Genomic DNA, 12,197 nt, shown 5'->3' with positions numbered 1-12,197 from the left:
TCCGCTCAACTGTATATATCTTCATCACCCTATTTTGTTTATTTTGTTTAATGAGATGTACATCACCCTGATTCTATTTATTTGCCATTGTTTTTATGAGATGTTCTTCCCCTCGACTCTATTTATTGCCATTGTTCTTGTCTGCCTGTCTCCCCCGATTAGACTGTAAGCCCATCAAAGGGCAGGGACTGTCTCTATCTGTTGCCGATTTGTACATTCCAAGCGCTTAGTACAGTGCTCTGCACATAGAGCTCAATAAATACTATTGAATGAATGAATGAATGAATGAATGCTGTGGGACTGGGAGGGGAGATGAATAAAGGGAGCAAGACAGTGAAGCAGAAGGGAGTGGAAGAAAAGAAAAAGAGGGCTTAGTCAGGGAAGGCCTCTTAGAGGAGATGTACCTTCAATATGGCTTGGAAGCGGGGGGAGTGTAATTGTCTGTCAGATATGAAGAGGGAGGGCGTTCCAGGCCAGGGGTAGGAAGTTGGCCAGAGGTTGTTGGCAGATAAACTAAATCAAGGTACAGTGAGAAGGTTAGCATTAGAAGAGTGAAGTTTGTGGGCTGGGTGGTAGTAGGAGAGTTACGTAGGAGGTTACGTAGGAGGGGGCAAAGTGATGGAGTGCTTTAAAGCCAATGGTAAGGAGTTTCTGTTACCTCCCTCTCCCTTTCACTGAATCAGACACTCAACTCTCCTAGTCCTCTGCTCTGAAGTTCCCAAAATGCGGACTTGGTCTTGTCTCATCATCCAGCAGTACCTGAGGTTCAGAGTAACCGATCCTGATGCCAAGGCTGCTCTGACCCCATTGCAGGCCCCATGTTCTGAATAGTTCAGTCGTCCTAGGGGTTAAGGACTCTGGGCCCCAGATGCTCCACTAAAGTAGCCTGGCCAACATGTTTAATGTCACTGGATGTGGTTGGAGGGAGATGAATTTCAAGGAGCTGCCCTCAACAGGTTACACAGGTTGTGGAGGGACAATTCATCTCCCTTCAACCACTGGCCCCAGTTTTCCCACCCTCCTTTGCAGGGAGAGAACCAAGGCCAAAATACATGAATTGTAATAATCCCAGGCAATTTCTGGTTCTGGCCTGCTGTTTTAGTTGCAGCATACATTGAATTGATCCTATGCAGGTGGGGAAATGCCCTGCAGAAGTGTTCTAGACTCAGTTACTCCCTGTGGGATCTACCTGTCTAGCATTCTGGAATTTTATTGGTAGTGAAAATAGGACATTATGGTCTAAGCTAAATTACAGTCAGTCGGAGTATTTGGGCTTCTCTTCTTGGGGAATGCAGAGGGAAGGAGGGAGAGGCCAATTAAAATAGGAATTGGGGAAGTCTGGCCAATGAGTAGCTGACAAGACTCTGTCATGTCCTTGAGGAGGGAGGGTGATCCCACCCCTGGCACTGGCTTTAGTCCTGTCTTGCTGCTGTTTCAGTGAATATGATGCAGTCCCTTGCAGTCCACTCTCTGGTCAGCTGGAGCTCCCATGTGACAGTTGGAGGTTCTCTGCACTCCTGTGTCCTACCAGGGATTTGGGGCAGCCTTGCAGAGGGGGATGGAGGGGCTGACCCAGGAGCTATTCTGTAAACTCCTTGGGGGTTCAGTCAATGTTTTCCCACTCCTCAAGAACCTCCAGTGGTTGCCCATCCACCACCACGAAAAACAGTAGTTCTTACCATCAACTTTAAAGCACTCAATCATCTTACCCGCTCCTACTACAACCCAGCCTGCACACTTCACTCCTTTAATGCCAACTTATTCACTGTACCTTGATCTTGCCTATCTAGCCACTGACCTCTCACCTACGTCCTTCCTCTGGCCTAGAACACCCTCCTCCTTCACACCCAACAGACAATTACTCTCCCCAAATTCAAAGCCTTAGTGAAGGCACATTCCTCCAAGAGGCTTTCCCTGACTAAGCCCTCATTTCCTTTTCTCCCACTCTCTTCTGCATCACCCTGATTTGCTCCCTTTATTCACCCCTCTCTCAGCCCCACAGCACTTATGTACATATCTGTAATTTATTTATTTATATTAATGTCAGTCTCTCCCTCTATGCAATCAGCTTACTGTGGGCATGGAATGTATCTTCTAACTCTGTAAATCTGTACTCTCCCAAGTGCTTAATATAGTGCTCTGTAGACAGGAAATAATAAATATGATTGATTGATTGATTGATTGGGTAAAGATCATGACTCTAATACTACTACACTCTTCCAAGTGCTAAACACAGCATTCTATATTCAGTGGGTACTCAATAAATACTCCCTAGGTGATCAGGACAGCCTGATTCCCTGGACTGGGAGCTGGTGTGTATGTGTTTGCATGCCCTTAAGGGCAGGAACCACACTTTCTCCTCTCCTTCCCTCACCTCAGTACACCCAAGAGGCACCCCATCAATACTAGAGATTGATCAACATGTTTGGGAGACCCAGCCCTGGATTCTTGAATTAATTTTGGATTTCTGGGTTTCCTGTCAATTCAAAGAGACTCTACTACTTTCAGTTAAATCACCAATCCCCCATTCTGGGGAAGGGAGAAGGCAGGCTGTCCCCTTCACTCCTTACCTGCATCCAGCCGAGTTGTTGGCAGATGAGACTGGGAGTTCAGCATTCCCTTGAGTCTGTATTCTCTTCCACTTGTCCACCCTGTTTTCTATTCTACACCCAATCGCACTGCTTCTATGAAAGCACTGTAAAACAAGGTATATATTAGGAACTGCCAGGGGCTGTCTCCTCAGAGCAAGCTCAAGGGAAGATGTGGTATGAAGGAATCGATTGAGTTAGGAGTCTTGTGTTCTAGTCACAGCTTTCCCAGAAGTCACAGGCATAGGTTTGTCTACCTGCAAAGTGGCATTTCCAATTTCTACCTTTCTCTTTCAAAATATTTTAGCAGAGGTCCCAGGCAGGGTCAGATACTGGGAAAACCCCAATGGACTAGTACTCATGTGAGCCAATGTGAGCCTGTCTGGCTTTGCAGCTGATGGAAGTTATTTCCACTGTGCTGTTCTTACTTGGCTAAGTCTAGGAGCCACTAGAAGCCAGTTAGGAGAACAACTCGATGGAAGCAAAGGCATTTCCTCTCTTCAACTCTCCCCCATTTCTGCCAGCATGCTCCATGTCACCCTCCAGTGTGTTTTTCGGGAAGCCCAAATAAGGATTTTGGAGGGAGTCTGGACCTGGACCCAGAAATGCTATAGAGGTTATGTAAATTGAGGCCTGAGGAGCCCCAAAACCCAAGCATCATGGGCTACCTCCAATAGTATCTTAAAATAGCACAATGAAAGAACCAACAGATTACCATAAAGGCAATCAAAGACCAACAGAGAAAAATCATTACCAAAGGGAAACAGAGAAAGGAAAGAGGGGTCTTGGGTAGAAATTCTGAATTTAAATGGATAAAAATGGATAGAATAAGATTGGCAGAGGTCACGGTCAACAGGCAGATAATGTAGAGGAAAGAATAGATTTTTTGGAAATAATGCCATTTGAAATGGATTTTAAGAAGCCTCTATTTGTACATTGCCCAGAGAAATCTTTTCAATAAAAAGTCTATGTGGGTATAAGAAATGAATCCTGGGGACGGGAGTCCTGAGAATCCCTGTGGTGGTAGCTGAAAGTGGTACAGCACTTTCCACACAGCTAGATTTACCTTTAACTGATGCCGGAAGAGCAATTCTTCCAAAGATGATTGAGCCTCCCGGGATTCCAGTTCTGCTCTCAGCTTCAGAAGGGCCATCTCTTGCTCTTGTTTCAGCTGATGGAGCTACGTGGGGAGAAGACATATCGGCACTAACCATCTTTCTCAAATGACTTTCGGTAACCAGGTGCGGCAGCAGTAACAGGAAACAGCCAAACTGAAATGCAACTCACCCTGGCTTCATTTTCCAGAAGCTCATTGTCATGATATGGGGCTTTTGAATTTAATCCAAGGCAGGGGCATCTCTCATTTCCTGAGAGAAAACTGGCAACAAGCAAGCAGCACGAGAGTTTTGCTTAGGTGCTCTTCGAACACCATTGATTGATTGGAATGTGGACAAAACCTTCAAATTCAGCTCAGCTTACACTGGGAGAGGAATAAAGCCAGTTACCTCTCTGCCTAGAAAAGGGTTTTTTTCCTTTGCTAACCCAGAAGTGATTCCCCTCCACTTGAGCACACACACCTATCTTATTCCACCGCTCTGCCCCAAATTGAACTAGAACTCCTTAAAATCACTTTCTTGATCAGTTGGCCCATAGGATTCTGAGCTCCTTGTTAGGAGTGGGGCTGTGGAGACACTCAATAAATGCTGTTAAGATAGATACCTGGAAGGGAACTTTTGTTTCAGGAAAAGGAATTTGGGGGAAAAAACCCAAACTTTGTGCCATCTCCCCTTCCCTCACTGAATTACCCATCTCTTTCCCTGCAATGGAAATATGTCCTCCATTCCATCCCTTCCCTTTCCCTTTCTGTGATTTTACTCCTCCCCTCTTCCCCATCTCTGCTCTCTCCCAACTCCAATTTTCTATTCAACTCACTTCTTCAGTTTTCCCTTGCTTTGCAGAGACCAAATTTCAACTTGAGGATCTATTAATAATGCAATTAAAAATTCTGGAGTTTCTTCTAGTCAGCCTTTAGGTCTAAAAATAAAGCTTTCAATTAAACTCATGAGATTAAAAATAATTCCAAGATTCTATTCCATAGAATAGCACCCTGCTTTCAGCAATTCAACTTGTGAACTGGGAAGAGCAAACTTGGAGAGACATTTTATTTTCATTTAGCCAAGAAAAGAATATTTCATCTACCTATAATAAAAAAAATACCCGCAGTGTATTTTCACTGAAAGAACCCCAAGAACCTTTAGAGCAGTTTTGTGGCCTAATGGATAGAGTGTGGGCTTGGGAGTCAGAGAACCTGAATTCTAAATCTGGCTCTGCCACTTGTCTGTTGTGTGATCTTGGGCAAATCACTTAACTTCCCTGTGCCTCAGATACTTTATCTGTAAAATGGGGATAAAGACTGTGCGCTTATGTGAGGCAGGGAGTGTATCCATCCTGATAATCTTATAACTACCCCAGCACTTAGTACAGAGCACATAATAAGCACTTAAGGAATACCATAAAACAAAACACCAAGAACAACAGCAACAGTAAAAACCCTGCAGGAAACTAGTCATACCTTTAGTGTCTGAAGCAAAGTATGGTATTTCAGCTTCATGTTGGCGAGATGGTTCATATAAGATTCTCTGGGATAACTACTATATTGATTCCCTCCACCTAGAAAAATAACCAATACAGACCAGTGAGTACATTAACACACAGGCAGGTAAGAGCCTCAGTCTCATCTAAATGGCAGGAAGAACGTAGACTGAGGTAGAGGTAGAAGGGTCCCACACGGGCCCCATCAATATGGGAGTCGGGTGGCTACTGGCCTGTGGGTCAGACCAGGCTAAAACACTTGAAACTCAACAAAACTCAGCAAGACCCAGTCAGGCCTCAAGCTAGGTTGGCTAGCACTGTGATCCCCTCAATATCCCAGCATTTAAAACTCATTTAGGGACTGAGATGAAGAGTGCAAGGGTAGTGCCTTCCCCACTCCTGGAAGTGAGGTCCTCTTTTCTGTTTGATGAGTTTAGGGCCAGGCTGGGTATCACTGTTCTGGGGCCTACCTTCTGCACTAAGATTTCTGGGCATTCTGAGAAATTGGTTGAAGTATCTCAACCACAGGGTGCTCAACTTGCAGTGCAGGAGGTGTTCGGGGCTCAAGTGATAATGCAATTTTATATGTTAAATATGTCACGATTTTGAAGGTGGGGAGGTCTTACTATCAATAAGGGTAACATGCATATTGCCAGGGTGCCAACCTGGCAACTGCAGAGTTTCCTGGGTAGAGTCTCAACAAGCCCCAGCATAAATTAAGAACTGCTAGCCAGTCTCTTGAGATCAATTGTATTTCTTGAGTGCCTTCTGTTTGCAGAGCATAGAACTAAGGGTTTGGGAGAGTACAACAAAATATAGATCAATAAATAAAATTTGGGGAATCGTCCATGTGGTTGATCCCCATGTGGAGAGAAGCAGCGTGGCTTAGAGAAGAAGCGTGGCTTAGTGGATAGAATATGGGGCTGGATGTCCGGAAGACCTGGATTCTAATTCAGCCCCACCACAGGTCTCCTGTGTGACCTTGGCCATATCACAACCTCTCTGGGCCTCAGTTACCTTATCTGTAAAATGGGCATTAAGACCGGGACCTCCGTCCAACCACTACTTAGAACAGTGCTACCTCAGTATCTACCTCAGTACTTAGCAGTGCTTGGCACATAGTAAACGCTTACCAAGTTCCATAAGTATTATTATTATTTGCCAATGTGAATCAATTCTGTTAATACAGTTGGAGTCAATAGGGGCAGTGGGCGTGGCCATTATGGCAAGCAATGCTAGTGGACGATGGGAACTTTAGGTAGCCAGTTAAGAATCACTCCATTGATGTATTGAGTGCTTACTATATGCAGAGCATAGTACTAAGCATTTAGGAGACTACAACAGCGTTGTAGCGAGTGGGCAGCAGCCTGGCTTAAGTTCCATGACTTTTAAGCCTACAGAACCTGTTTTCTCAGGTTTCCTGCTATCTCCCCCTCCATAGAGTTGACTGGTTTCTGGAGAGTGTTTCTAGATGTGTGTGATTAGAAGTGTGTAGGGGTGAAAAGGGAGAAGGGAAGCTATGTGAGAAGAGGCCTTGAATGAAAGTGTGAGGGAGAAGGTCAAGATTATTAATCAATCGATCAATCATATTTATTAGCACTTACTGTGTGCCAAGCTCTGTATTAAGCTCTTGGGAGAGTACAATATAACAGAGTTGGTAGTCACGTTCTCTGCCCACAGTGCATTTACAGACTTGAGGGAGATACAGATATTAATATAAATAAAATTACAGATATGTACATAAATGCCATGGAGCTGAGGGAGGGGCGAATAAAGGGTGCAAATCCAAGTGCAAAGTTGGTACAGAAGGGAATGGGAGAACAGGAAATGAGGACTTGGTGGGAGAAGGCCTCTTGGAGAAGATGTGCTTCTAATAAGGCTTTGAAGGTGGGGAGAGTGATAGTCTGTCAGATATGAAGTGGGTGGGCATTCCAGGACAGAGGTAGGATGTGGGTGAGTGGTCAGAGATGAGATAGATGAGATCGAGGTACAGTGAACGGGTTGGCATTAAGGAGTAAAATGTGAGGGCTGGGGTGTACTAGGAAATCATGGAGATACGGTAGGAGGGGGCAAGGTGATTGAGTGCTTTAAAGGCAATGGAAGGAGTTTCTATCTGATACAGAAGTCAATGGGCAACCACTGGATGTTCTTGAGTAGTGAGGAAACATGTACTAAGTGGCTTTTTATAATAATGATCGAGGCAGCAGTGTGAAGCATGGAATGGCATGGGGAGAGACAGGAGACAGGAAGGTCAGCAAGGAAGCTGACACAGTAATCAAGGTACGATAGGATTAACGTGGTTAGCAGTTCGGATGGAGAAAAAAGGGTGAATTTTAGTGATGTCGTCAAGGTTGAACCAACAGGACTTGGTGACAGATTGAATGTGTGGGTTGAATGAAAGAGATGAATCGAGGATAACGCCAAGGTTATGGGCTTGTGAGACAGGAATGATAGGAGTGCTGTTTAGAGTGATGGGAAAATCACGGGGAGGACAGGGTTGGAGTGGGAAGATAAGGACTACTGTTAGGATTAGGAAAGGATGAAGTTATTTCAGGCAGAATATTGAGGCTGCAAGGCTACAGCTTCTTAAAAAAGTTGAAAACCCTTTGTTGGAATGTGGTCCAACAGGGAGTTGTGGGCAAACGGTAATTAATGAGGCATGGGTAGGTCCGTAGTTTATCCTGACTACTTCAGAATAATTCAACCCTCAAATATAGCTAGTTACAAGGGAAAATGGCACACACTTCAACTTCAGAACCCTGGAATGGAACAAAACGGCTTTCACTGTTCCAAAGTTTGAAAGACTTGTTCAGCAATAAAGTTGGTTTTTTTCCCCAAAAAGAGTAATACTCCAAAACCTGAAGGAAAAAACATCTGAAGCTTCTTAAAAAAGTTGAAAACCCTTTGTTGGAATGTGGTCCAACAGGGAGTTGTGGGCAAACGGTAATTAATGAGGCATGGGTAGGTCCGTAGTTTATCCTGACTACTTCAGAATAATTCAACCCTCAAATATAGCTAGTTACAAGGGAAAATGGCACACACTTCAACTTCAGAACCCTGGAATGGAACAAAACGGCTTTCACTGTTCCAAAGCTTGAAAGACTTGTTCAGCAATAAAGTTGGTTTTTTTTCCCAAAAAGAGTAATACTCCAAAACCTGAAGGAAAAAACATCTGAAGCAAGATTTTACGAGACAGAGCAAATCGGTTTTGGCAGCAGACTTGTTTTCTTGTTCCTTGGGAACAAAATTTCTAATTCATCTTAAATTGACGCCCATATCAAATCACCTACATTTCCTCATAGTTCATAGGCTGGATTTCCACTTAACTTAGTTGATTTCCAAGGCACTGAAATTCCAATTCACAGATGAGCAACATCCCACAGACCTGTTGTGGGCTGGTGGAAAGTCATCCCTTCTAGACATCGAATGTGGCAACAGAACAAAAGGGACCACCATTTTGTATGCACAGGGCAGCCAGGACTGTCATCCCTGCACTGGCATTTTCAGTTACCCAGACAATCTTAGGCAAAATTCATTGTTATAGTCTTCTTTGAGTAGGAAGGATGACTATTTAGGAAGGATGGTGATGATGATGTGTCCTGCAGCCAATTCCTGGCTCTGCCTGGAAGGATAATAATAATACTGATGGCATTTGTTAAGTGTTTACTTTGTGCCAGCCACTGTTCTAAGCACTGGGTAGATGCAAGCAAATTGGGTTGGACACAGTCCCTGTCATCCCTTCATTCAATCATATTTATTGAGCACTTACTGTGTGCAGAGCACTGTACTAAGCACTTGGACAGTACAATTTGGCAACAGAGACAATCCTTACACAATGGTCTCACAGTCTAGAAGTCTAGAAGTCACAACCCTGTCCTACATGAGGCTCATAGTCTTAATTCCCATTTTACAGATGAGGTAACTGAGGCCCAGAGAAGTTCAGTGACTTGCCTGAGGGCACACAGCAGACAAGTGATGGAGCTGGGATTAGAACCCAGGTCTTTTTGACTCCCAGGCCATGTTCTATCCACTAGGCCACACTCCTTGTGAGTAGGGAACGGGACTACCAACTCTGTTCTATTGTACTTTCCCAAGCAGGTAGTACAGTGCTCTGCACACAGGAAGCACTCAGTGAATACCATTGATTGACTGATGTGACATTGTTCCTCAAGCATTCTTTGGTGTCACTGAGATAGGCAGAATCTGGAGCTGGAAGGCCTCTGGTATAACCTAGGGTTGTGCTACTTCTGGAATTCTGTGCTTAGCGGATACTTGTCTTTCACTTTTATAAACAACCAAGTAGCACTGGCTAAGGTAGAGCATTCTCCCCAAGGCTAGGAGAACTGGCCTAGAGACAGCATTTAAGCCCTTGGCATGAAGTTATTCAGAATCTCGGCTCCTGACCTCTGTGTTTATATTTCAACACACTAGAGCAGCTGCTTATGAAGTTAACATAGTTTCCTTGCTTTTCAGCCACAGGAATGTTAAAATTATAGTTTATTTTGCTGATTGTGAATGATTCAGAGCCCTTCAGGCCATTCTTTCTATTATTTTTAGTGGTAGTATGTTTTAAGTGCCAATATCTGAGGCACCAAACAAGATCCAGAATGAGGCCTGCGCCTGGCCAGTCATTCAATCAATCAATCAATGGTACTTACTGAGCACTTACTCTGTGCAGAGCAATGTACTAAGTATTTAGGAGAGTAGAACAGAACATGTGGACCTAATCCCTGCTTTCAAGGAGTTTACGGTCTAACTGGAGCAACGGACTGTAAAATCAATTTCAGGAAGGGGAAGCAACTGAGCATAAGGATTTATACAAATATCTATCTCCCCCACTATCTTGTAAGCTCATCGTGGGCAGGGAACATGTCTAGCAACTCTGTTATATTGTACTCTCCCAAGTGCTTAGTATAGTCCTCTGCATACAGTAAGAACTCAATAAATACCACTGTTTGATTGTTTGATTGACTGATATATACATATGTGCTGTGAGGGTGGGAGGTGGGTGGGTACCTAAAGGTTAAGGGGCTAAGACTAAGTCCTTAGGTGAAATAGTAAGGAGGGAAAATAGCATGAGGGGAGGAGAGGAGCATCTAATCTGGAGGAAAAGATGTGATTTTAATAGAGCTTTGAAATAGGGTGAGAGGTGGTCTGTTGAATGTGAAGAGAAGGAGTTGCAGGAGGGAGGGCGGACATGAGCAACTGGTTCGTAACCGGAGAGACAAGTGTGAGGCATAGTGAGTAGCTTGGTGTTAGAGGATCAAAGTGTGCGGTGGCCAGGTTGTAGAGGGGAAGAAATAGGTTTTTCAGGAAAAGCACAGGAGATCAGAGGACACGGATCATTCCTAGCAATAGCATCAGCTTCATCGAATGTGTAAATATAGTTCGTAAGCAGCGCAGGCCCCTCCAGAGCTGGGTAACCCACCTGCTGCAGCCTCATTTTCTCCTTCCTGGCTCAAAAACACCACCTCTGCATTGATCAGAGAAACAGCAGAACTGCATTTTTTCCTAAGTGGATAAAATATCTGAGGCCTCACCTCCCCCCTGTTTCATTTCTCTTGAAACCCAGGTTAATGCAAGGTCAGGATATTACTCACGAAGATGCTTATGTTCCTCTAAAGCATGCTATAGTGTCCTCTATGACCCCTCCACCCCAGGCCCTTAAATACCGCTTCAGAGCCATTGCTAGGCGAAGCAGGGCCAGGGAGCTGTGTTGTAAACAAGGAACTCAGTCACTTCCCACAGCTGAGTCTGGGCTAGGTCAGTACCCATCTGCCACCTCAGAAACCAGAGGAGCAGAGCAACATGTCTCCTAAAATCCCCTTTTCCCCCTTCAAGTACTGAAACCCACTAGCCTGTACCAAATCCTGGGGCCTCCATCATAGGAAGAGAAGCTATTTGATCTACGGGCAATGAGGTTTGGTTGACAACTTTTCATCACGTAGTAACCACAATCTAACTAAAACATATCAATATCCCTGTTGGATGCAATTAGAGAGACGGGGCTGGAGAATTTCCATTTTAACCGTGCAAGGGAAAAGAGTCAGAATTACTTTCTGCTACTTAATGCAAAGAAGTCTTCGGGCGTTCCTGCTCAAGTCAGCAATCAGCCGAAACCAATTTCCACTTCTCACATGCGATCGTGCATTACAAATTTTTAGTTTAGACCCGGTTGTCATCTTTGAAAATAGAGGTCTCACTGCACTTTAAGGTGAGGGAAGGACAAGCAGGATTGGGGTTCAGAATGCTTGGCAGTGCTCTCCACAGATCGGTGGATTTTGAGCCCTGAGTACAAATCCTCTTTGTCTGAAAGATCAGAACCGAGTTAACTCTTGAAGCAAAGAATTTTCATATCCTGAAGCACCTCAGATTTCTCAATCCATCAGGCCAGTCAATAGGCTGAACTGCTGACCCTTCTCTTTAAAAGTCAGCATTGCCCCATGTAATGGAATGTTTGATGAGTGTCAACCCAGGCACCCTGCCTGGGAGGAATCAATCAATCAGTGGAATTTATTGAGGGCTTTCTGTGTGCAGAGGACTGTACTACATGCTTGGAAAAGTACAATATGAGTTGGTACTTGCGATCCCTGCCCTCAAGGAGTTTAGTCTAGTAGAAGTCTATAGAAAGACAATTTTAATAAGCTGTGCCATTAGATACAACTGTTGATGTAACACTAGACCGAAATATTAAAAATGTCTAATACGGAAAAAAGAACACAATCTGTTTTATCTTACATCCCATAGCATGTACATTCCTAGAGGCCAAGTCACAGTCTCTGACACATGTATGAGATGATCCTTTCAGGAGGTTGGGGCTGTTTGAGCTTAACCTTCACGAAGACTACAGTTGTTTCTCTCTTTAATCAATCAATTGTATTAATTGAATTCTTACTGTGCACAGAGCACTGTACAAAGCACCTGGGAGAGTACAACAGAGTTGGTAGACCCATTTCCTGTCCACGAGCTTACAGTCTAGAGACTGTATTCTGAAAATGAGGTGGAATCTAGGGGAAG

At 44.2% G+C, this 12,197-nt stretch overlaps 1 protein-coding gene across 1 annotated transcript in view; it reads right to left on the bottom strand.

The window, feature by feature from the left end:
- Positions 1 to 12,197, bottom strand: part of LOC103171325 (centrosome-associated protein 350-like) — an 81,427-nt gene that overhangs the window by 20,792 nt on the left and 48,438 nt on the right. The window contains exons 12-15 of the mRNA XM_039911972.1: positions 5,651 to 5,742; positions 5,161 to 5,258; positions 3,655 to 3,768; positions 2,571 to 2,695 (exon numbers count right to left, since the gene is read on the bottom strand). Of these exons, the coding sequence (XP_039767906.1) occupies positions 2,571 to 2,695; positions 3,655 to 3,768; positions 5,161 to 5,258; positions 5,651 to 5,742 (429 nt within the window). The remainder of the gene's footprint in view (positions 1 to 2,570; positions 2,696 to 3,654; positions 3,769 to 5,160; positions 5,259 to 5,650; positions 5,743 to 12,197) is intronic.

The sequence above is a fragment of the Ornithorhynchus anatinus genome, chromosome 4 (assembly GCF_004115215.2).
Source record: "Ornithorhynchus anatinus isolate Pmale09 chromosome 4, mOrnAna1.pri.v4, whole genome shotgun sequence".
In the NCBI taxonomy this organism is placed as follows: domain Eukaryota; kingdom Metazoa; phylum Chordata; class Mammalia; order Monotremata; family Ornithorhynchidae; genus Ornithorhynchus; species Ornithorhynchus anatinus.
This window is presented reverse-complemented; position numbering and strand designations above follow the sequence as displayed.